The sequence below is a fragment of the Carcharodon carcharias genome, chromosome 12, assembly GCF_017639515.1.
Source record: "Carcharodon carcharias isolate sCarCar2 chromosome 12, sCarCar2.pri, whole genome shotgun sequence".
Taxonomy (NCBI): Eukaryota; Metazoa; Chordata; class Chondrichthyes; order Lamniformes; family Lamnidae; genus Carcharodon; species Carcharodon carcharias.
Genome location: NC_054478.1, coordinates 23,298,140 through 23,323,622, shown reverse-complemented (window position 1 = coordinate 23,323,622; position 25,483 = coordinate 23,298,140). Strand labels below are relative to the sequence as shown.

Here is a 25,483-nt window from a genome sequence, read left to right as displayed (position 1 = left end):
TTGAAGAAGCAGAGGTGGAAGCCATCTTTACCTCATGCGAACGGTTGGCACCAGCTGTTAAAGTGGCCAGTCCAACGTTGGCCCTTATTTCTGCAGAGTCAACTTTCAGGGAAAGCTCACGAGGTTTACTCCCTCTTGCCCTGAGGAAAGTGCCACTGACTATGAAGCAGGAAAAATGGCTATTTTGAGTGCAACCAGTTAGCGCTGGAGGCAGACTGTCGACAATTCCATACCCTCAGGAAACGACCTGACCAGACCTACCTAGGATTTGAAAGGCTTAAGCAACTTGCTTTTGACAAGTGGTTGCGGGCACTTGAAACAGCAGCCACTTACAAAATACTTGTGCGAAATAATTCTTTTAAGGAGTTTAAAAACCCCATACCCTTCCCAAGAAGAAGACACATAGAGGGACGAAGGGTAACAGGGGCCAGGCAGGCAGCCACGCTAGCTGATGGATTATGAGCTGATCCACAAACCCTTGTCCCAGAAGAGACCCTCCCCTAGTCACTCCCAAGGCAACTGTAGAGGATAGAGGTGGAGAGACTGATAGGAAACCGAGTGCCCACGGGAGAAAGGGGAATGCTGGGGGCCCCTTCTCAGGACAGAGATGAAAAATGAGGCCAAAAAGCCTGTGCGTTTTTAACTGCCAAAAGATAGGGCACGTCCAGGCCAACTGCTGGAGGTTACAGGAAAAAACAGTGGGATTTATCAGTGCACATACACATCGTGTAGAGAACGGGAGTCAGTCAGAGTGTATAGCTAACCATGCTATGGCTCTGACTGTGGCTGCAAATCCTTGTAGAGGCGCTCCTGGGAGTGAGAGTGAGGTTAAATAAATCCAGGAGGGTTACAAGGATTTTGTAGTCCAAAGGCACCAGTTAGACCACTCCAAGAACACTGTGAACAATTTTGGTCCCCTTATCTGAGGAAACATATACTAGCATTGGAGAAGGTTCACTAGGTTGATCCCAGGTATGGAGGGATTTTCTTATGATGAGAGGTTGAGTAGGTTGGGCCTGTACTCACTGGAGTTTAGAAGAATAAGAGGCGACCTTCTTGAAGCATATAAGATTCTTAGGAGGCTTGACAGGGTAGATGCTGAGAGGCTGTTTCCCCTTGTGGGAGAATCTAGGACCAGAGGGCATAATCTCAGAGTAAGGGAGCACCCATTTAAGACAGAGATGAGGGGGAATTTCTTCTCTCAGAGGGTATTCAATCTGTGGAATTCTTTACCACAGAGGCCTACAGAGCCTGGGTCATTAAGTATATTCAAGGCTGAGGTAGACATATTTTTAATCGGTAAGGAAATCAAGGCTTTTGGGGAAAAGGCAAGAAAGTGGAGCTGAGCATTATCAGATCAGCCATGGTCAAATTGAATGGCGGAGCAGACTCGATGGGCTGAATGGCCTACTTCTGCTCCTACATCTTATGGGAGGATGGCCACATTTCCCCAGGGTGAAGCGAGTAAGCCTGTAAGAATACTGAGGGGCACAGGGGCCAACCAAACTCCACTGCTGGAAAAAGGCATGACCTTCCCAGCAGAGAGGGCAGTAAGTGTCAAGGTGTTGGTAGAGGAAATTGACGGAGGGTGCAGGCCTATCCCCTTATACCGGGAGTATCTGGAAGTGCGGCCTTGTGTCAGGACCAGTGACCATAGGAGTCGGCCCCTGTTTGCCTGTGGATGGGGTCAACCTGCTCCTCGGCAATGACCTGGTGGGATCAAAGGCAATAGCACACCCAGTGATCTCAGGGAAGCCAACTGAGATCAGGAAGACAGAACAGCTGCAGGAGAAAGTGCCTGGCATTTTCCCTGATGCGTGGTGACACAGTCTATGGCCAGACAAGCTCCATCAGTGGAGGCAGACAGAAGACCCTTCGGTCTTGTTATCTGACACCTTTTTCAGGAGCCTAGGAGACCCTAAGGAAGTAATAAATAGACCTGTTAAAAATCTTATCTCAGACTGTCCACACTGAAGCTGAGGCAGAATCAATCCCTGAGTGGCACTACATTAAAAGTGAGATGCTGATGAGGAAATGGAGACCCTCCCACTGACCTGCAAACGAGGATTGGACAGTGATCCACCAGGTAGTGGTGCCACCGAGGGGAAATCCTGTGGCTAGCTCACGAAATTCCGATGGCTGGGCATGTCGGTACACCCAAAGCCCAAGCACGCATGAGCCAGCATTTTTACTGGCCGCACCTCCACAGGGATGCAGTCAGGTTTTGTAGAACCTGCCACAGCTGCCAGATTGTGGGAAAACCCCGACCTGCACCTAGGATTTTGGGGAACCGTTCAGCAAGGTGTTAGTGGACTGTGTGGGGCCCCAGCCCAAATCTAAAGTATATCTGTACCATCACGGGTGTGGCTACCTGCTTCCCAGGCTGTTCCCCTGAAAACCATATCTGCTAAAACAGTGGCTGGGGGAATTAACCCAATTCTTTACCAGGTATGGTCTGCCCACCGAGATCCAGTCAGATCAGGGCTCAAATTTCATGTCCAAAATATTCCAGGAAGTCATGGGTAACGTGGGCGTGACCCAGCTGAAGTCTTCAGTGTATCACCCGCAGTCGCAGTGGGTGCTAGAACGGTACCACCAGACTCTACAGACCATGATCTGGGCATACTATCTCAAGTACTCCCATGGCTGGGGTAAAGGTTTCCTTCTGTTCGCCACCCATTGAGTCCACTGGTTTGACTCTGTTTGAATTAGTTTACGGGAACCAAGTGCGAGGGCCTCTGAAACTAATCCAGGAGAGGTTTTTCGAACAGAAGGAGGAAGTCTCCATGTTAGACTATCTAACAGTGTTCCAGGAGCGACTCACGAGAGCCTGTGATGTGGCCCGAGAACACTTGAAAATCTCCAGACAGCTATGAAGAAACAGGCAGACAAACATTGCCAGGGCCCAAACCTTTCAGCAAGGAGACTGTGTGTTAGTGCTCCTAGCAATACCAGGTGAACCCTTGAAAGCTCAGTTCAGTGGCCCATACAGAGTTAGCAAAGAAGCTCGGGGAAGTAAACTATCTAATTGAGACTCTAGGTCAGGGGAGAAAGCAAAGGCTGTGTCATGTCAACCTGATAAAGCAATATCAAAGCTGAGAGGAGGACAAGTGGGTAATAGCCTGTCCCAGTGCCACCGACCTAGAGGAGGAGGGTAGCAGTGGGGATGAATTGGATGGAGATGTGGGTGAGGCCCACATTGAACCCCTTACTACCCGGCTAACCAACACAGAGAAACTAGTGAACGTAGACTCCCTATTCACCCGTCTAAGTGCAGAACAGCACCACTCTAGCTCAACATGATGTGGATGTGGGAGAGGCCCCTCCCACAAGTCAACATCCCCATCGCCTAGACCCAGAAAAGCTGGCCCAGGTTCAGGAGGAGATTAACTACATGTTGGAGCACCACTAATAGAGCCTAGCAGCAGTAGCTGGAACTCCCTAATTGTGCTCATGCCCAAATGGGTGCCTCCACAAGGTTCTGCATTGACTACTGAAAACTTAACGCAGTGACCCGAGCAGGCTTCTACCCAATACCCTAGCTGGAAGACTGAATAGATAGGGTAGGCAAAGCAGCCCACATTACAAAGTTAGATTTACTTAAGGGACACTGGCAGGCTCCCTTGACTGCCTGCACAAAGGAAATCTCCTCCTCTGTAACTCCAGATGGGTTATGCTAGTGTCCGGTCACGCCATTTGGACTCCAAAATGCCCCAGCCACCTTTCAAAGGTTGATGAACCAGGTAGTGGCAGGCTTATCCAATTGTGTCGTGTACCCAGATGACCTCCTAGGGTACAGTGACACCTGGGAAACTGAGCAACTGGACGCCCTCTTCCAGAAAGTACAGCCAGCTAACCTAGTGGTCAATCTTGCAAAGAGCGAGCTCGCTAAGGCCTAAGTGACCTATGTAGGACACGTAGTGGGTCAAGGATAAGTACTGCCCAGGGCTGCAAAGCTGAAAGCAGTAGCACAGTTCCCCATTCCCACAATGAAACGGGAAATCATGAGGTTCTTGGGTATGTGTGGGTCCTACCCCAAGGTCGTCCAAAACTTCAGCACAGTAGCCACCCTGCTGACAGACCTATACAGAAAAAAGCAAAGGTAGCGTGGACTGAGAAATGCTGGATAGCTTTCAAAAGGCTGTAGGCCATTTTAATAGTGCTTGCAGCTTCGGACTTTAACCAAACATTTACAGTAGCCATAGGTGCGAGTGACATCAGGGTAGGGACTGTCCTCCTCCAGGAAGAAGAATCAGGGATAGAGAGACCAATTGGGTACTCCTGCAAACCAGTATCAGAAATGGTACTCCACAGTGGAGAAGGAAAGCCTCGGTTTGTTACTGGACTCAAACACTTTGAGATATATGTCCGAAATGGATACAGAGAGACTTCAGCCTATACTGACCACAACCCCAATTTCTGTGGAAAAATTTCAGGTGCAGAATGCCAGGTTATTCCATTGGAGTTTTCTTCTCTGACCGTACCACCTAAAAATCACCCACACCCACCCAAGGCCTCGTGTCTACACTCTCTCCATCTGTCTCCATGCAGGATAAGCTAGCCCACAACAAGAGGGAGACGTCCCAGACTGGGGGAGGAATGCCCAACATCAAGGTCCTCATCACCTTTGAAAATAGATTCTCCCTTGCAGGTTGGCGAGGATGTGGATCGCTCCCATGTTTACAGTAAGGTTGGCGGCGCTCAACCAAGTGAGTTGAGCTTGCTGTCTGGGGACATAGTGTGCCATGAAAGACAGGATGGTGCCGGAAAGGAGCCCTGGTCCAAAGGAGCTGCCTGACAACAGCATTTTAGTTGGCTCATGACCAGGTGACCAGGTTTTGTGTGAGACCAGAGCAGAATAGCTCCCAGACTGAAAGGAACAAACCTGAAACCTTTTACTCCTGTGTGTGGAATATTCCAGTAATTCCACAATAATAGCTAGCTGTTTTTTTTCTCCTCATATCTCCATAACCTGCTCTCTCTCTGAAAACCTCTACCAAGAGGCAAAGGGGAAAATCACTGTTAGAGACATTGAAAGGCAAGTGCTCAACCAGTGAACTAAAGACTGAAAGTGCTGGAAGACCACCTCATGTCATCCACAAGAACTGAAAGGAATTTGGAAGACATTGATCAAAATCAACACATCAAATCCTGTATTCCGCAATTCGTGCTTTTGAACTGTTTTATCCCACCCTTTAAGTCCATGATTTGTGTGTGTTTGTGTGTGTGTGACTGCTCCCAATGTGGTCTCCTCTACATTGGAGAGACCAAACGCAGACTGGGTGACTGCTTTGTGGAACACCTTCGGTCTGTCCGCAAGCATGACCCAGACCTTCCTGTCACTTGCCATTTCAACACTCCACCCTGCTCTCATGCCCAAATGTCCGTCCTTGGCCTGCTGCAATGTTCCAGTGAAGCTCAACGCAAACTGGAGGAACAGCACCTCATCTTCCGATTAGGCACTTTACAGCCTTCTGGACTTAACATTGAGTTCAACAACTTCAGATCATGAACTCTCTCCTCCATCCCCACCCCCTTTTTGATCCCCTTTTTTCTAATAATTATTATATATTTTTTATATGTATATTTTTCTTTTCCTACCTATTTCTATTGTTTCCATCCATTGTTTTATATCCACTTTTTAACCTATTTCGATCCCTTCCCCTCACCCCAGCTCCACTAAGGCTATCTGTCACTTGCTCATCCTGCTTTCTACCCTTAATGTCACCATTAGCACATTCCTTTAGCCAGCATCACCACCGTCAACAGCCCTTTTATTTATGACATCTTTGGCAATCTCTCCTTTGCCTCCACCTATCACTGGCCCTCTATCCAGCTCCACCTGTCCCGTGCAATCCCCCCACCCTCCCCAAACAGCTTATATTTCACAACATTTCTATTTCTCTTTAGTTCTGAAGAAGAGTCATTCGGACTCGAAACGTTAACTCTGTCTTCCTCTCCACAGGTGCTGTCAGACCTGCTGAGTTTTTCCAGCAATTTTTGTTTTGGTTGTGGGGGAACCTGGTGGTTTGATCAAATTTTTTCACCTTTGGCGCGTCTCGCAGAAGAGTGGGGCTTGATATTAAAGCGCACTATCCCCAGTGAGTCGTGACTAAATGCGTTAAAATTAAGTTCCTCACCTTTGACGGTGGGAAACACGGGGGAGACGGTGAGAAACACGGCCCGCCACTGATGGGGGAGGGGACAATCGCGTCCTGGATCTACGTCCCCGGGAATCGCGACTAAGGCCATCTCGCAATATTTCCCGATCACGCCGCAAAACACGCCCGCCACAAATGGGAGCGGAACATTTCGGCTTCGGAGTAGGAACCACAAACTTCTGACTCCCAAGGCAAGAATACCACCACAGACCTCTGCCACATAGAACTACAGCTGACACAACACAGCAGATTTTGTATTGAAAAACCCACAAGCTAAATACCATCAGCTGAAGTCACATGAACCATGAATCATGAATCATACGTTATGTTCTGCTTAGAGCAGAGAAGGTTAGAAGATTTGACAACCGTGTCCAAAATCACGAATGCTTTGGATAGAGTAGAAAGTGTTTCGACTGGCAGGCCAGTAACCAGAGTACAAAGATTTTAATGTGATTGGCTTAAAAACTGCAGGAAACCTATTTTTACATGGTGAGTTGCTGGGATTGGAATGCACTGCCTGAAGCGGTGGTGAAAGCAGACTGAATAGTAAACATTCAAAAAAGAATTGAATAAATACTTGAAGGGGGAAGAAAATACCAGGTTGTGGGAAAAGAGTGTGGGGGTAGTTGGTGTTGGTGAGACTGGCTGTGTACCTCTACCAAAGAGCAGGCATAGGTACAATGGGCTGAATAACCTCCTTCTATGCTGTATCATTCTATCATTCTATGAATTATGCATGCTATTGTATTGTTGTGACTGGGAGGACTCAGTAGGAGATTTGGTTAAAGGCAGTGAAGTGAGTGAATGGTGCTTTTATTTCAATGATTCCTGGGAAACTTGAGCCATTCAAAACAAGTGATTCATAACTTTTTTGCTCAAATTTTCAACAAATTAATGTTTATTGTTATATACTGTTACATAGCAAGAAACAACATTCTTTGCATAACAAAACATCCTGGGACTTTCATTATCAGCCATCCCTCAGTTCAAGGATGACTTCTACTCAGGGTCACGAGTTTCTCCATGGGTCTTCATGTAGCTGAACAGGCTGATTCTCGACCCGTAGATCTTTCAGGACACGGGGCATGTATTTATTCATGAGGGAGCGGGATCCAGAGTGCAGGATTTGGTTCTTTTTCTTTCCTTCTCTGCTGCTGCACTGCCTCATCACTAAGACGCGTGTGTGGACATTAAAACCATAGAGCATATACAGAATAGCAGGAAGGTGACAGGGATTAAAACCTAGCTGTGAAGAGAGGTTGTTGATACCAGAATTGGAGCAGAAGTGCAGGGAAGAAATTTTATAGTTATTTTTTTAATTATGAAGGGTTTTGATAAAGTGAAAAGACAAAGACCTTTCCTCTGCATGGGCAATCAGTGACAAGTACATCAATTTAAATCCTTACAGAGAGCCAGAAATTAAAAGGAACCTTTTATACAGAGTGTTGTTCAAGCATGGAATGCTTTGCCACAGGGACTGGATGCAGTAGAAACCACTACATCCTTTCAGGGAAATGTTTGATTCAGAGGTTACAGCGTTATGGGGAGAAAACCATTCATCACATCCTGATAATTCCAACCCCAGACAGATGCTTTTTTCATTCATACATGGGATTTGGGCATCACCAGCAAGCATTTATTGGACATCCCTAATTGCCCCCAAAGAAGGCACTGGTCTTCTTCAATACAACTGAAGTGGCTTGCTCGGACATTCTCGAGGGCAGTTAAGAGTCAACAATGTTGCTGTGGGTCTGGAGTCACATGTAGGCCAGACTAGGTTAGGATGGCAGATTTCCTGCCCTAAAGGACATGGGTGAACCAGACGAGTTATGAGAATCCAGTGCTCTACTGATACAAGTGATAAGTTTGTCTATCTAGGACAAATGATAACAGAAGAAGGTCAATGCGATTCTGAAGTCAGGAGAGGGATAGAAATAGCTAATAAGTAATTTTTTGAAGATGAAGGATGTGTTAACAACAAGAATACTCAAGCTTGTAACCAGGAAAAACTCAAAAGATGCTATATTCTATCTATTTTCCTGCATGTCTCAGAAGCCTGAACAATAAGTAAAGATCTGTCAAAGAAAGTAGAGGCCTTTGATGTGGTTGCTGAGACATATGCTAAAAATTCCATATGCAGACCATAAGACAAATGAAGAGAACTTGAAATTGCAGGAGCAAAAAAGGCTCTAAAGAGTGACATCAGAAAATAAATTGTCAGTATTTTGGCCATTTGATCAGAGCTGAAAAGCTACAGCGATCTCTTCTAGAGGGCAAAGTGGAGGGCAGGAGAAAGAGGATTCCACCTCAGCACAGTCACAGGGCTGAGTCACAGGGCTGTTGCAGACGAGCTACAGTTTGAGGATGGCACATGACACCATGATAGCATATCTTCTGGTAGCAGTGCAGCAGCTACTGATACCAACTTGTTTATGCAAGATTTAACTTAAACATTTAATTTCATTTCAGTTTCGAAGAGTAACACTGGACTCGAAATGTTAACTCTGTTTCTCGCTCTGCAAATGCTGCCAGATTTGCTGATTTTTTTTCCCCAGCATTTTCTGTTTTTTTGTTTTGAATTTAAATAATTGGATTTAAAATTCCCCCAGATTGTACAGTGGGATTTGAACTCGTGCCCTAGGGTCCAAACTTCTGAGATTACCAACCCAGCAGCAAACATAAACACTGCTACAGGTGCATTGGTTACAAAGGTAGGTGGGTAGCGCGCATGCGTCCGGATGAGGCCTGGGTGGGTGACGTAGCCACGTTGGAGACGGTGCGTGGTGATGTGGGCGCCAATGACGTAGATACGTAGCAGATGGAGCGCAGATGACGAAACAAACCCAGGCGGAGCGCGAATGACGCGCGTGCGTCGGAGGTGACGTCTGGTGGTGCATGCGCGGAGACCCGGCGAAGAACTTGTTTTGAGTGAGGAGGGCGAGCGGCTGGTAACCCGGGGCAACAATCCGGCTGGAACCGGCGGGGGGGGGGGGGCCTCGGCGATGTGGGTGAGCGAGGAGGAGGTGCAGCCGCTGCTGGTGCCGGCTCCCGCCGCCTGTGCGGCCAGCCGCCTGTACCGGCGCCGCTGGCTGATCTTGGCCGCGTTCTCGCTGCTCGGCTTCGTGCAGGGCCTCCTGTGGAACTCGTGGGGACCCATCCAGAACTCGGCCAAGCAGGCCTTGGGCTTCAGCACGGTGGACATCACACTGCTGGTCCTGTGGGGCCCCATCGGCTTCCTCCCCTGCTTCATCCTTATGTGGCTGATGGACAAAAAAGGTAAGGGAGCAGCGGGTGGGGAATAGGGGCGATGGATGAGGGGGGGAGGGTACAGGAGAGACGGGAGGGGGAAGTGGGGAGAGACTGGAGGGGGTGGGGGGTTATGGGGGGGAGAGACGGGAGGGGGGATATGGGGGAGAGACGGGAGGGGGAGGGGGGATATGGGGGAGAGAGACGGGAGGGGGGATATGGGGGAGAGAGACGAGGGGGGATATGGGGGGAGAGACGGGAGGGGGAGGGGGGATATGGGGGAGAGAGACGGGAGGGGGTGGGGGGGATATGGGGAGAGAGACGGGAGGGGGTTGGGGGGATATGGGGGGAGAGACGGGAGGGGGAGGTGGGGATATGGGGGGAGAGAGATGGGAGGGGGTGGGGGGGATATGGGGAGAGAGACGGGAGGGGGTTGGGGGGATATGGGGGGAGAGACGGGAGGGGGAGGTGGGGATATGGGGGGAGAGAGGGGAGGGGGAGGTGGGGATATGGGGGGAGAGAGACGGGAGGGGGAGGTGGGGATATGGGGGGAGAGAGGGGAGGGGGAGGTGGGGATATGGGGGGAGAGACGGGAGGGGGAGGTGGGGATATGGGGGGAGAGAGGGGAGGGGGAGAGACGGGAGGGGGAGGTGGGGATATGGGGGAGAGACGGGAGGGGGATATGGGGGGAGAGACGGGAGGGGGAGGTGGGGATATGGGGGGAGAGACGGGAGGGGGAGGTGGGGATATGGGGGGAGAGACGGGAGGGGGATGTGGGGCACGGGGTGGGTGGGAGGGAAGGGAGGTGCGGGGTGGGAGGGAGTGAAGATGGGCACGGTACGGGAGGGAAGGGGGGTGCATGCTGAAGGAGAGAGGGGGAATAAAGGAGGAGGGAAGAATGGGTGGGGGAATGGGGAGGGAGAGAAGAGGTAGGGGGGGATGGGGATGGATGGAGAGGGGGTGTGTAGTTCTAGGCAGGAGGAGAGGGGGTAGGGGGAGGAGAGTGAAGCAGTGGCTAAGGGCCTGGAGGCAGGGCACTACGGTGTGCTTGTTGCCTCGAGGGAAGTGGAAATGTCCTCTCCAGTGGCCTGATCAACACCTATCGCTCAGCTAGCATCACTACAAACAGGTTCTGTCTCTTCTCACATTGCTATTTGTGGGAGTTTATTGTGCGTAAATTGGTTGCGTGTTTCCTATATTACAGCAGTGACTTTGCTTCAACAGTACTTTATTGGCTGTAAACTTTGGGATATCCTGAGGCAGTGAAAGTTGCTATATAAATGTGAGATTTTATAAACTGGATTGTAACATGCAGTTTAATTGTGAACATCAACCAGAAAATCATAAGCCAGTGCAACACCCTCCCCCCCCGCCCCCCCAACATAAGCTGACTGCGGTCACGGATTTTTATTTTAATCAGACAAAAAAGCGAAAGTAATCTTTTTAAATCATGTATTTCTGTTGAACATGCTGGATTGCAGAATCCCTACTTCTGGGAACTTGTCTTGCTGCCTCTGCTTCTATGTTTTCAAACTAAAAGGTTTTATACACATTGCTAATACCTGTGTTATCATAGAAATAAAAACAAAAAACTGCGGATGCTGGAAATCCAAAACAAAAACAGAATTACCTGGAAAAACTCAGCAGGTCTGGCAGCATCGGCGGAGAGGAAAAGAGTTGACGTTTCGAATCCTCATGACCCTTCGACAGAACTGAGAACTCGAAACGTCAACTCTTCTTCTTCGCCTATGCTACCAGACCTGCTGAGTATTTCCAGGTAATTCTGTTTTTGTCCTGTGTTATCATGTTGTGTTGGGGAAGGAAGGAGAGAGAGAAAATCTGCAGTTGTCATGCAGAAAGAGAGTGAGAGCTTTGAGAAGCAAGTAGCAGACATTGCTGTTCAAGTGTAGTGTTGAGTGGGAAGAGTGTGAGACTTCATGGGGCTGTCAAGCAGCTGATGTGTTTTGGTGTGAGTTGTCTATTTAGAATGAGTTTAACAAGTTTGTAAACACTTTCATCATGATAAACATCTTCCACTCTACGTAAACAGAAGCTCATCCAAAACTCTGCTGCCTGTATCAGCTTGCACCAAGTCGTCATCACCCGTCACCCTATGCTCACCGATTTACATTGGCTCCTGGTTCAACAACGCCTCCATTTTATAACTCCCAACCTTGTTTTACAAATTCATCGACCCTCCCTCTCTCTATAATCTCCTCCGGTCCTGCAGCCCTCAGATCTTTGTTGCTTCAATTCTGGCCCATTGCACATCCCTAATTTTAATTGCTCCACCATTGGTGGCTGTGCCTTTAGCTGTCTTGGCCTTAATCTTGGAATTTTGTCCTTAAACCTCTGTGCAAGAATTAGGAGCAAGAGTGGGCCATTTGGCCCCCGGGGTCTCCTCCACCATTTGGCCCCGGGGTCTCCTCCACCATTTGGCCCCGGGGTCTCCTCCACCATTTGGCCCCGGGGTCTCCTCCACCATTTGGCCCCGGGGTCTCCTCCACCATTTGGCCCCGGGGTCTCCTCCACCATTTGGCCCCGGGGTCTCCTCCACCATTTGGCCCCGGGGTCTCCTCCACCATTTGGCCCCGGGGTCTCCTCCACCATTTGGCCCCGGGGTCTCCTCCACCATTTGGCCCCGGGGTCTCCTCCACCATTTGGCCCCGGGGTCTCCTCCACCATTTGGCCCCGGGGTCTCCTCCACCATTTGGCCCCGGGGTCTCCTCCACCATTTGGCCCCGGGGTCTCCTCCACCATTTGGCCCCGGGGTCTCCTCCACCATTTGGCCCCGGGGTCTCCTCCACCATTTGGCCCCGGGGTCTCCTCCACCATTTGGCCCCGGGGTCTCCTCCACCATTTGGCCCCGGGGTCTCCTCCACCATTTGGCCCCGGGGTCTCCTCCACCATTTGGCCCCGGGGTCTCCTCCACCATTTGGCCCCGGGGTCTCCTCCACCATTTGGCCCCGGGGTCTCCTCCACCATTTGGCCCCGGGGTCTCCTCCACCATTTGGCCCCGGGGTCTCCTCCACCATTTGGCCCCGGGGTCTCCTCCACCATTTGGCCCCGGGGTCTCCTCCACCATTTGGCCCCGGGGTCTCCTCCACCATTTGGCCCCGGGGTCTCCTCCACCATTTGGCCCCGGGGTCTCCTCCACCATTTGGCCCCGGGGTCTCCTCCACCATTTGGCCCCGGGGTCTCCTCCACCATTTGGCCTCTTGGGTCTCCTCCACCATTTGGCCTCTTGGGTCTCCTCCACCATTTGGCCTCTTGGGTCTCCTCCACCATTTGGCCTCTTGGGTCTCCTCCACCATTTGGCCTCTTGGGTCTCCTCCACCATTTGGCCCCGGGGTCTCCTCCACCATTTGGCCTCTTGGGTCTCCTCCACCATTTGGCCTCTTGGGTCTCCTCCACCATTTGGCCTCTTGGGTCTCCTCCACCATTTGGCCTCTTGGGTCTCCTCCACCATTTGGCCTCTTGGGTCTCCTCCACCATTTGGCCTCTTGGGTCTCCTCCACCATTTGGCCCCGGGGTCTCCTCCACCATTTGGCCTCTTGGGTCTCCTCCACCATTTGGCCTCTTGGGTCTCCTCCACCATTTGGCCCCGGGGTCTCCTCCACCATTTGGCCTCTTGGGTCTCCTCCACCATTTGGCCTCTTGGGTCTCCTCCACCATTTGGCCTCTTGGGTCTCCTCCACCATTTGGCCTCTTGGGTCTCCTCCACCATTTGGCCCCGGGGTCTCCTCCACCATTTGGCCCCGGGGTCTCCTCCACCATTTGGCCCCACGGTCTCCTCCACCATTTGGCCTCTTGGGCCTCCTCCACCATTTGGCCTCTTGGGCCTCCTCCACCATTCATTAAGATCATGGCTGATCTAACTGTGGCCTCGACTCCACTTTCCTGTCTGCCTCCCATTACCTTTGACTCCCTTGCCAATCAAAAATTGATCCAACTCAGCCTTGAATATATTCAATGGTCCAGCCTCCACTGCTTGCCAGGGAAGAGAATTCCAAAGACTAACAACCCTCCTGAGAGAGAAAATTTCTCCTCATCTTGGTCTCGGGTCCCTCTCTTGCCTTTAAACTGACATCTTTGACCAATCTTTTTGTCATCTGATCTAATATGAGTCACATTTTGTTAACAGTCCTGCAAAGCACCTTGGAATATTTTATTAAGTTAAATACACTATAATTGTAGGTTGTTGCTCCTTTTAAAATGCAGTAGAACGGAGTGATTCAGGCTCCTGTTAACCTTCTGATTTACATGGATGTCAGTCCTACCCTGCTGGTTGTTGGACTTCACACATGGCTGATGAAGCACTCTGTACAAACAATAATCAGGAGTTGCTCTTACTTGATGATATTTTGCTTCCCTTTTCAGTTAAGAACTGGTTTGTGGGGAGAGGTGAGTGCTGCATTGATTTGAGATTCTGCTGTCAAAGGTGAGGACCCTATTGCAGGCTAAGGGGTGAGAGTATAAGTGCGGGAAATGGGTGGACGCAGTGGAGTTGGAACCCTGGGTTGAGGATTCGGATGGCTGCTGTCGATGATGATTCTGCTTTTTGCTTTTACACCTCCTCTTCTAGATTCATCTTTTGTTTCTTTCCTTTGTCCAATTACCACCTCCTTTTATCTTGTACCATCATCCCTTTTGTCATTTAGTCTGTCCTGCCTTCTACCCTATCACAGATCTTTCCTTCTTTCCTCCTTTCCCAATCTCTACCTGCTTAAAACCTATTGTATCACATAACTTTTTCCAGTTTCGATAGGTTATTGACCTGAAGCATGAACTCCTCTCCAGCGTTACTGAGTGGCAACAATATCTGTCTGCACATCAAAACAAAAGTAACACAATTAACAGTGAAAATCTTAAACCCTTGAGCTTGGAAATGACTCGTGGTATCTCTCAAACTCTTATCAAATTTCCACCCCTAATATAATGGAGTAATTACTGTTTATTTTAAACTGTTTGCCATCTTTGTTAAAATAAGAGGGTAGTTTGATTTTTTTTAACACATTAAGCATTCTGGCAATAACTTGCTCAAATTGATTTTAAGACTTTTATCTTAATCTTTTTCCTTCCAAGGTACATGAGGATTGGTACGCAGTCTGGCCCAGATTTCTGCCCAATGCTTGTGCATGGACTGGGGATGCCTGCCCTTCTAATTGAGCAAATGATGCACGAACATTAAATTCTTAAATCCCCTTATTTTTGCCTTTGTGCATGTTAATCAGGAGGAACCCACTGCGTGAGATTTGAGGGAACTGAGTGGTAGCTTTTCCTATTGTGCTGGCCTGTGTAACTCGACAATGGCATAAATAGCATGAACTTGGCAATAGGCAAAATGGATGCAAGGGTTTGCATGTGAATCCGATTAATCTAGTATAGGTTTTGTACCAAGAGTAAGATAAGCATGTTTGTGTGTGATGACAATTTGTTGCCTATTTAATGGCTGTAATCCGTGGAATAAGTGAGTGTACTATTACACATGATGATGAAAGAAGTGGTTTTGAACCTGTATATTTTTATAAGCAGTTTGTAACTTTCAAATATCCACAGTTGTTGCTGAAGCTTCAGTGGTAGTTTGCCACAGTGTGATGTATATGCCTTAATTTAGGGGTCCCATTATACAGAGTTCGTTCAAGTCATGGAGCGTGTGGATTCACCAGGATGATCGTATAAATGAGGGCAAAATTTCTGGAAGGTGGGCTCTTATATTTAGACAATGCCCTCTGGTCCTAGACTCTCCAACCAGTGGCAATAATTTCTTTCTATCTACCCTATCTGCTCCCCTTAATCTCTTGAGAGCTTCAATTAGAAGCCTTAACCTTCTAAATTCCAGGGAATGTAGTCCTAGTTTTTGTAGTTTAACCCTTGAAGCCCAGGTATCACTCTAGCAAATCTGCACTGCACTCCCTCCAAGGCCATTATATCCTTCCTTAAAGTATATTGCCCAGAACTGTGCACAGTAACTCCAGGTATAGTCGAACAACAGCTTTGTATAGCTGAAGCATGATTTCTACTCCCTTGTATTCTAGTCCTCTAGATCTGAAGGCCAGCATTGCATTTTAATGACCTGGTCTACTTGTACCACCAAGTCACTTCAGACTGGCGCTGTTGCTGCTTTATCACCATTTAGAAATTACTCTGCTTTATCCGTTTTAAGGCCCAAAGTGGATGACTTCACATTTTCCCACATTGAAATCTATTTGTCACAGTTTTGCCCATTCACAACTGACCAATACCTCATTGTAATTTTATGTATCAATCTACGCTGCTCATAATGCTGCTTACTTTTGTCTCATCAGCAAATTTGAATCTGTGACTTTCTATCCCATCATCTTAGTTGTTAATAAATGTGGTGAATAGCTGAGACCCCAAGACAGATAACTGCAGGACACCACTAATCCAATCCAATTGGAATACTTGTCCAATAAAAACTTGCATTTATATAGTGGCTTTCATGGCCACTAGATGTTCCAGAGTGCTTTGCATCCAGTAAAGTACTTTTGAAATGTAGTCATTGTTGTAATGTAAGAGAGGGGGCTGCCAGTTTGCACACAGCAAACTCCCACAAACAGCTAAGTGGTGGTGATCAGATAATCTGTCCTTCATGACTTTGACTGAGGGATAAGCATTGCTCAGGGCACTGAAGATAATTCCCCATCTCTTCAAAATAGCACCATGGGATCTTTTATGTCCACCTGAGCGGTCAGGTGGGCCCTCAGTTAAATGTTTCATCTGAAACATGGATTGCTGCAATGTCAGAGGTGCCCTCAGTACTGTACTGAGTGGGACTTGAACCCACAACCTTCTGATTCCGGTGAGATTCCTACCCACTGAGCTACAGCTGACACTGATAATATCCTTACTCTAGCTCCTGTCACTCGAGCCAATTTCCTAACCAGTTCCTCAATTGCATGAGTTTCAACTTTAGCTAACAGTGGCTTTTGAGGGATTTTTATCAAATGCCTTCTGGAGTTCTATATATATTACACCACATTCCCCTGTCCATTACTTTTTTCATCTCGCCAAAGAAGAATTCAGTCAGTTTCGCCAGGATTCTTGAACCACTGGAGCCTTTGTGGTGATGCTGCTGCTGAAATTCTAAGTAGGCAATTCTGGGATAATGATCCAGTGATGATGAAGGACACGTCCACATATATCCACCCAAGTTTAATGGGGAACTTGCAGATGATGGTGTTTTCATGATCTTGTTGCTCATTACTTAGTTTTGAAGCTGTTACTGTATAGGCAATGGTGATAGCCAGTTTATTCAAGAGGAGGTGCTAGGTAGGCCCTTGGTTTCACATCATGTGAAAGACTGCAAACCTGATAAATGTAGCAGTGCCTCCATATTGTACTTGTAGTGTTGGCCTAGATCAATCGCTCAAGTTCTGGAATGAGGCTTGCAGTCACTATCTGACTTCGATAAGAGTGCTATAACTGAGGTAAATTGTCACATGGCTGTCAGTGAAATCACTTGAATCACCATTGTTTTACCAGTGGAATTCTGGGTCAGCCAGTAAAATTACTGATCTTGTGGAGTTTAATCAGCTTCATTTCTCGTTCTTAAAAGGCTGTGTGACTATAGTGGAGATTCCAACTCCAGATGGAGATCTTTTATTATAGAGCCACAGTGGCAGCTGTGGGTTTTTATAGATATCCAATGCCACTGTGTACGTCCTGCCTTTCCAGCCGATAGTCTTGTGTTTCCTAAGGAGTAGAAGGTTTGTGTCCTGTAATACATATCATTTCGCATTCTCAATTTAATGGACACAGAAAAATAATTTGCTGGTATTGTATTACATCTGCTAGGAACAGTGATGTAGTGCTTTGGAGTTGCATTATTAAATGTGTTGAAAGGTGTAACCCAACCTGGATGGTAAAAATAGCTCTAATATTATAGGTTTAAATGAAACAAATGCTGGCAGTGCACATCAGGCCAACAAACATTATGAAGAGCAAGCAAGATTCATGTTTTGTCTGTAAACCTTTATCAAAACTGGTGACCAACCTGTCTTTCCTCTTTAATATTATTATTGGATGCTTTATATTGCTCTTTGAATCTTGGTTTCTTCTAGCATTTATGTTGTTCAATTCATTCTTTAGCTCGACATTAGATTTGAAGACCCAGTAATGGATGTGTATTCCCAGCCTCTGGCCTTAAAACCTGGCTGGTGAAATTCAGTGCTGCTGGCTGAACAAGACCTATACGTCAGGGACCACTGGCAGCTGAAAGCAACTAATGACTATAATAGATAGTGTACTGGCATTTTAATTGGCTGTTCAAGATTAGTGTTATAAAAAGTTTGTTGGTGCTTTTTATTTTGTATTAATTCCGTTCTGTCCAAATGTTTTCCAGTGTTTAATGCTTACTGGCTCTTTAAACGCAAAGAAAAGTATTGCTTATTGGGTGGGTTAATGGATTTCAGGGTGAGTTAGATGCATAGCAGGAATTGACAGAAGCAGGTGCTCCACCATTGCTTTCCAAGCCTTTGCCATCTTGCTATAGTAGGCATTATACACTGTATCTTGTGCTGATTGTTCATTAAAGGGGAACATAAGATAGAACCTTCATTACTCAAACTAAATGGGGTGTGGGGTGACAGGTAGGCTTTCTCTGCTTTTGTTCTTTATTCACCGAAAATTGGTGATTATGTTTTTAAATAATACTTTTACATTTTATTCATTTTCAATAACTGAAGCCTACTCAATGTGCCACTGTTTCTTGAAATTGATGCACATTGGAACTTCTGTTTGCAATAGCTCTGCTCATACACTGAAAAGGGTATGCTTCCTTCACATGTACATACCTCCGTCTCTTGTTTCCAAAAGATCACTTGTAATTGTGCAATCATGTAACTATCTGACTTTTCCTGTTTTGTAACACTTAATGAAACACAAAAACCATGTGAGAGTATAAATGGGAACTGACCAAGTGGCATGAGATACTAGGAGCAGCATACCAATTTCTCCTGGCTTTTAAGTGTATCCTGTGTTAAATTGTGTGGTGACAATATTTGCATGACTCTCATTGGCCTTCTGCAAGCCTTGTTTGGTAATACTTTTCCTCAACAAAATTTTTTTGAATCAACCCTGCCTAGATGTGATGACTTATTGATTATTAATCAATATTCTAACAATCTGTCACCATATTTACAGGAGCACACGGTTTTAATGGAGTTGTTCAAAATGTTAAGAGGAGGCTAGTGAAATACTGGCCCATGAATCGGTGATGAACGGCCATAACTTTAGGAAAGTGTAAAGGAGTAAAAGAATTTTTCCCGACAGTGGATTATTACCATCCCTAGTTGCTTTGAGAAAGTTCTTCTGTTTTTATGGTGCCATTCATGACCAATGGAGAATTCTTGAAATCTGGTTGCTATTCTAATGTAGTGAAATGCGGTAGTCAGTTTGCACTCAGCAAAGTCTCACAAGTAGCAGTGTGATAAGTGAAAAGATAATCTGTTTTAGTGATGTTGGTTGAGGGATAAATATTGGTCAGGCCACCGGGGAGTACTCCTGCCTTTCAAAATAGTGTTGTGAGATCTTTTGTCTGCATCTGAGAGAGCAGGTAGATAGGGCCTCAGTTTAACATCTCATTTGAAAGGTGGCTTCATTGACGGTGTAGCACTCCATCGATACTACACTGGAGTGTCAAGTTCAAGTCTTAACCCTCTGATCTAAGGCGAGATCACTACCCACTGAGTCACAGCTGGCACTGTGAATGTGTATTATTGAAATGTTTTGATGTCTTTAATCATTTGGTCTCTCTGACACTTTAATACCTGTTGCCTTGCTAATTTTCTCCTCAACTCAAAAATTCTGCTCAGAACCAACCCTTTTGATCTTGTTTTCAGTTGCCTCCCATACTGCTCATTGTTCGTTTTCACCTCGTGTGAAGCGTCTTTTAGATGTTTTACTGTGTTAACAGCCCCTTGTAAATGTACATAATTGTTTAAGCTGAGACAATCGCTGCATTTAAGAAGAAAGAACATCTTAAAGGCTATTGGGAATGATTGGAAAATTGGACTCGAGCAAGTAGTTCAGATACAAGATCTAATACTTATACAACAGGCCATATGGCCCTCCTTTTGCACAGAAATTCAATGATTCTTATCTGTACTGAATACAGAAGTCATCTAGTGATTTAGTTAAACTCTAAACAAGAATAAAGATGGAAAATGCTGAACTTCCTCCCCTATTTCATTTATGGAGCACTTCATTTATATTTTGACCTTTCAGGGAATCTGCAAATAGATATAGTAGATGGAAATGCTTCTCAGTGCAACTTGTGTGGGAAACTGGTACTCTGCTATATACTGGGGAGGTCATTTGCAAGCTGTAGTTCATGAGCTGCACGTGGCTGTTAACTTTTCCCCAGGGTTTATTCTGTTTTTCTCCCAAGCCTTGAAGATAGAAAGTTAGTGCAGTTTTCTCTTTGCTCCCACCATGGAAAGGGGGGGAGGGGTTGTGGGGAAAGTCTTGAATAATTGCTTCTTCTGTTTAGAAACCCCTTCCTCCCAACCCCACTAAACAAGTGCTCTCCATTCTGCTTTTTTAAAGTATTGTGAGTGAGATTCAGTTTTTTGTTAACTGTTTTCTTCACAGGCCTGCGACTATCTGTGGTTCTCACTGCCTTACTGATGACGACTGGAGCCTTACTGAGATGTGTTCCCATAGATAACCAAACTGTCAAGAAATGGTAGGTATCACTGGGTTGGACAAATTGGTACTGAATGATATAAGATTGGCTATTTGTGTAATTGGGATAATTCATCTGAATGTTCTGTTAAGAGCATGGCACTTAGCAGGAGTAGGCCATTAGAGCCTACTCTGCCATTCCGTAAGATCATGGGTGATCTGGTTGTGCTCTCAACTCCACTTTCTTGTCTGCCTGCCATAACCCTTGACTCCATTGTCTATCAAAAATCTATGCAACTCAGCCTTGAAGTAATTCAATGATGTAGCCTCCACTGCTTTCTGGGGAAGAAAATTCCACAGACTAAGGACCCCCAGAGGGGAAAAAAATTCTCCTCATCTGTCTTAAAAGGGAGACCTCTTATTCTTAAAATCCTCTAGTTGTAACCCCGAGCCCCCACCCCCAAATCCCCAAACAAGAGGAAACATTGTCCTGCTATCAACCCTATCAAGCCCCTTCAGGATCTTATGTTTCATAAGGTCACCTCTAATTCTTCTGAACTCCAATGGGTAAATGCCTAACCTGACCAATCTTTATTCATAAAATAAGCCCTTCACCTCAGGAATGAGTCAAATGAACCTTTTCTGAACTGCTTCTAACACAATTATGTCCTTTTTCAAATAAGGAGACCAAAACTGTATGCAGTACACCAGATGTGGTCTCACCAATCCTTTAAACTGTCTTTATGGAAAAAATGTGCAAAGCTTTGTTACATAGTAACCTGATGTAGCCTGCATCTCTAGCTAGGGAGCATGGCCCAGGACAGGATAATTGCTTTGTAGAACAAAAACAGAATTACCTGGAAAAACTCAGCAGGTCTGGCAGCACCGGCGGAGAAGAAAAGAGTTGACGTTTCAAGTCCTCATGAAGGATCATGAGGACTCGAAACGTCAACTCTTTTCTTCTTCGCCGATGCTGCCAGACCTGCTGAGTTTTTCCAGGTAATTCTGTTTTTGTTTTGGATTTCCAGCGTCTGCAGTTTTTTTGTTTTTATTAATTGCTTTGTAGCCCTGGTTCTGTGCGCATAGCTCCCCACAGAGATGCAGAATGATCCCTTCTAGACCTTAGCCAGATATCTTTTCCTAACTTACCAATTTTAATGTGAAGGAAGAGTGTAGAATCCTAGAACACTTATAAAACTGAAAGGCAATTTGAGTATTTTGTATATTTCAGTGCTGAAGTGAAATCCCTGAAAGGTTGCAGTAAAGTAGCATCTTATCAAAAGTACCGAGTGAACATTGGAATAGCCTATGCCCAGTCAGATGCATGTTTTAGAGGAGCCTTAGCTAGAGTTAACAGCATTGAAGCATCGAGCGCAAGACCAAGCAGTTGATTTTTTTTTCAAACAGAAATTAATTAAACCACATAGAGAATACAAAGAATTTAAGAGATGGTAAGTCAAAAACTGGTACATCCTGGGGTTTGGTGGAATAAGAATGTGATTTTATATTACTGCTGATATTGTTGAAATTTGACTTTTGAACAAAACCATTGGAACTGGCAAACCTTTAGCTGAGTGCTAAGAGTTCGTATTTAATGTGAATGGATTTTAAAACATAATTATTTCTCCCTGTAATCGAACAAGATAAAACTTGCATATTAAAAACCAAAATCTGTCCGTTTCTGTGAAAAGTATTGAATTAAATTTCATTTGATTTTTCAAGGAAACCAATAATATGCCTTTTAATTGTACCGACTTGAGTGTAGGCAGAAGTTTCTGTCAATGCTTAATCTATACGATTATTGATATTTAAATATATAAAGAAAACAAATCTGTAGTATGAAGCAAAACTACATTGTATAAGACAGTTCTTGGATTTGACCAAAATCATTAAAGATTTAATTACTACATTTTGTCCATTTAAAGGCTCATGTAATCTTAAGACCAGACATGATTGATTTTATGACTTGCCTAATGAACCTAGCTGGTACTATGTTTTAAGAGTTTTTTTTTTAATTTAATTGAAGTTAACTACCCTGCATTTCCTCCTGTAAGGATCACTAGGGACAATTGGGAAAATGCTGACTACAATGCATATGAAAGCAATGGAAGGAAGATCTGTTAAACATCTAAGGATTAGTACTGTGTTTAATAAGTTGGAGGATTACTGCATTAAGAAAAATCTTAATGAGGTTAAATGTGACGGCAGTCCCCTCGAGCACATTGAAATTTTAAAATGAAGTTAAGTTGGTCTGGATGGTGACATGAGTTGAGGGGAATAGCACCAGCAGTTCATTATATTCCAAGAGAGTTCAAGTATCAGATCATGGTCTGGACTTCCCTCTGGTGAAGAATTGACTGGCACAGAACTTCCAGCTGTTGTGGGCCTGATCCATTTCCTGGTTCAAACTTGGTTACACATACAGCGTGGTCTCATGGTACAACCTCCACATGGAAGTAACCCACAGCTGCAGCAGAAGACCCACTGGAATATCAATTAGAGTCCAGAAGCAGCCTGAAAGGTTTTAATCACAAGATGAACAAAAGGCTCTGAATGAGTTGAGACCACATTTGAAGCAGATGGAGAGGTGGCCCTGATGGCGCCGCTGCCACTATCAGGGCCATCAGTTGTCTTATTGCTGCCACCACAGCATTTTCCACCATCCCCCCTGGTGGTGTCTGGTAGTCCCTCATCAGAAAATCAAGGAAGTTGGCTCGTTTCCTTAGCCTCCATGCTTTCAATTTAATGCAGCCAGACATTCAAGGGTTGAGTTGGAGGACTGGGAAGTTTCTGCTTTGGGATCTAGATGCGGTGGTAGACTCCCTGCCTCCAATGCCACTACTGTGGCAAAGGAAAATCTGCCCTCTGTATTTTGAAGGGAAGGAAAAGCTTAGAGTTGTTTTTGTTCAAGGGCCTCTAATTCTCTTAAATAATGAATTCTCCACTGGTGCTTAAGTAACTGTAACATGAAGAGGCCACTGCATTAGCTTCTCTGGAATCCAAGACAATATGGCTTCTAGGGCAAATTGAAAGTGGTGAGGAGCCCTAAATCTCCTTAAGAACATTTCTGGGAAGAAGCCTCCCAGCAATCTGAGTGACCCAGCAAAGATTGGACACTCAGAGATCTACCAAAATTCCTCTGCAACTTTTTTTAATAGAATGGAGCAGAACTTTGAATTAGAAAGTACACTCCCAATGATTTCCCCTTACCCTGAAACTCACTGCATCTGGACCACAGTCCTGAGGCTAAATGTTGAATCATGGGTCCCTTGCTTAGTTCATAGTATGTCCTTTACACTCTCCAAAAAAAAAGTACCTTTGTGTCTCACATAAGGAACAAGTGGAAATTAGACAGTTTCTATATTGATCTCTCTTCGCCCTCATCTATTTCAAAAAGATAATTCATCAGAAATCATTTCTAAGATTGGAACCAAGGTATTCTTCTGTCTATAGCCCAGGGTGGTGTTAGGAAGGGTGGAATAAATATTGGTCAGGATGCTGGAAAAACTCCCCTGAAATTTTTCTGAATGGTGCCGTGGGATCTTTTTTGTCCACCTGAGAGGACAAATTGACCTTAGTTCAGTACCTCATCCAAAAGACAGCATCTCTGACAATGCAGCATACTTCGGTACTGCACCAGATTGTCAACCTTGTTTTGCGAACTCACACCCTGGAGTAGAACTTGAGCCCACAACCTTCTTGTCGAGAGGTGAGAGTGCTGCCAACTAAGCCACAGCTTACACTAAATGTTGAGATTTACCAGATACCCTGTCTCATCAACAGGACTGAGAAGGAAAGACCTGTTTCAGCAGACTGGGATTCTTCTCACTTTCGTTCCTGGTAACTCGGCAAATTAATTAATAGGGTCTTAACTGAACGTACAGTGGGATGTGTTAGAAGTATTTTTTTTTTGCTATAATCCTCCTCTGTTCTAATTCTAGCCTTTTGAGCATCCCTGATTTTAATTGCTGGCGGCCATGCCTTCAGTTGCTTTAGCCTTAAGCTCCGAAGTTCCTTCCTTAAACCTCTATGCTTCCAAGCTTTAGGTCATCTGCCCTAATGTCGTCCGTCTCATGTGACACTGTCAAATTTCGTTTGATAAGGTTCCTGTGAAGCTCCTTGGGGCATTTAATAATGTGCTATATAAATGTAACTTGTTTAGCTGGTGAAACACTTGTGTACCTAAGGCTGCTAAAGTTTTGAAGTGTGTATCTACGTACCGTGCATGTACACCAGAAAGAAACAGGAACCCTACCAACATTTTCTCAAAATTCTTGAGCATCATAACGGATTTCTGTGTGTGCCAGACACCTGGCTGACCAAATAAGTGCCCAAGGCATTACCATACAAGTACTTATTTTAATTAACAACGGGCTTTATTATTAGAGAAATGATCTGCAGTGATGTGATCATTTAATCCACAAATGCGCTCAGCTATCAATGTTTTCACTGCCGCAGGGACGGGTCAACAAATGCAGTGCACCTGTTAAATCTGGAAATTCACATGGCATTTTACGATAACAAGACACTTCCCTATTTGTATTGCCAACTACTATCTGAAGCCATAGTGCTTCTCTAATCCTATTGGCAGCTTGTGATGTGAACTAAAATTTAAATTATATAAAAGAATTAACACCATTCAGCAAACTGTACTGACAAGTTTCAGTTTTGGTGACACTTGTTTTATTTCTGCATGTGTACATTTATTTCTCTTCTTGAGGAATTCCACAAACTTAGTGCTGGACGGAATTATTTTTCCGTTCATGTTTCTGGTGAACCCTCAGCAGTGTTGTGAACATTGCTTTCTCCAGAGGGCTTTGTTACGAAATGCCAGTTATCTACTTGAATGGCACCAGGGATGAGGGACTCAGTTACGTGAAGAGACTAGAGAAGCTGGGATTATTCTTCTTGGAACAAAGAAGTTTAAGAAGGAGATCAAAAAGGTGCTCAAACTTGAGGAGCTTTGTTACAGTACAACAACAACTTGCATTTATATAGCACGTTTAGTATAATCAAGCAACCCAAGATGTTTCACAGGAGTGCTATGAAGCAGAATGTTGACACCAATTCACATAGATATTAGGGCAGATGACCAAAAGCTTGATCAAAGAGCTAGATTTTAAAGGAACATCTTAAAGGAAGAAGGAGGGGGAATTCCAAAGCTTAGGGCCTGTGCTGATAAAGGCATGGCCACCTTTGGTGGACTTATTAAATTGGGGGTGCTCAAGAGTCCAGAATCAGAGTACATCTCTCTGGGAGGGTCGTAGGACTGGAGGAAATTATAGAAATAAGGAGGAGATTGCAGAAATAGAGTCGTGTGAGCCAAGGAGGGATTAAAAAACAAGAGTGGGAATTTCAAAATCAAGGTGTTGTTTAACCGGGAGCCAATGTTGGTCAACGAGCACAGGGATAGGAGGCGAACAGACTTG

At 45.6% G+C, this 25,483-nt stretch overlaps 1 protein-coding gene across 3 annotated transcripts in view; it reads left to right on the top strand.

Moving 5' to 3' along the window:
- The first annotated feature begins 9,080 nt into the window (after window positions 1–9,080).
- slc49a4 (solute carrier family 49 member 4) overlaps window positions 9,081–25,483 on the top strand; it is a 58,222-nt gene continuing 41,819 nt past the window's right edge. For 2 of the 3 annotated variants that reach the window (XM_041200713.1, XM_041200714.1), the window contains exons 1-2: window positions 9,081–9,437; window positions 20,022–20,115. In XM_041200713.1, the coding sequence (XP_041056647.1) occupies window positions 9,164–9,437; window positions 20,022–20,115 (368 nt within the window). In that variant the 5' untranslated portion in view covers window positions 9,081–9,163. The remainder of the gene's footprint in view (window positions 9,438–20,021; window positions 20,116–25,483) is intronic. The other variant, XM_041200712.1, reaches the window with a different exon arrangement.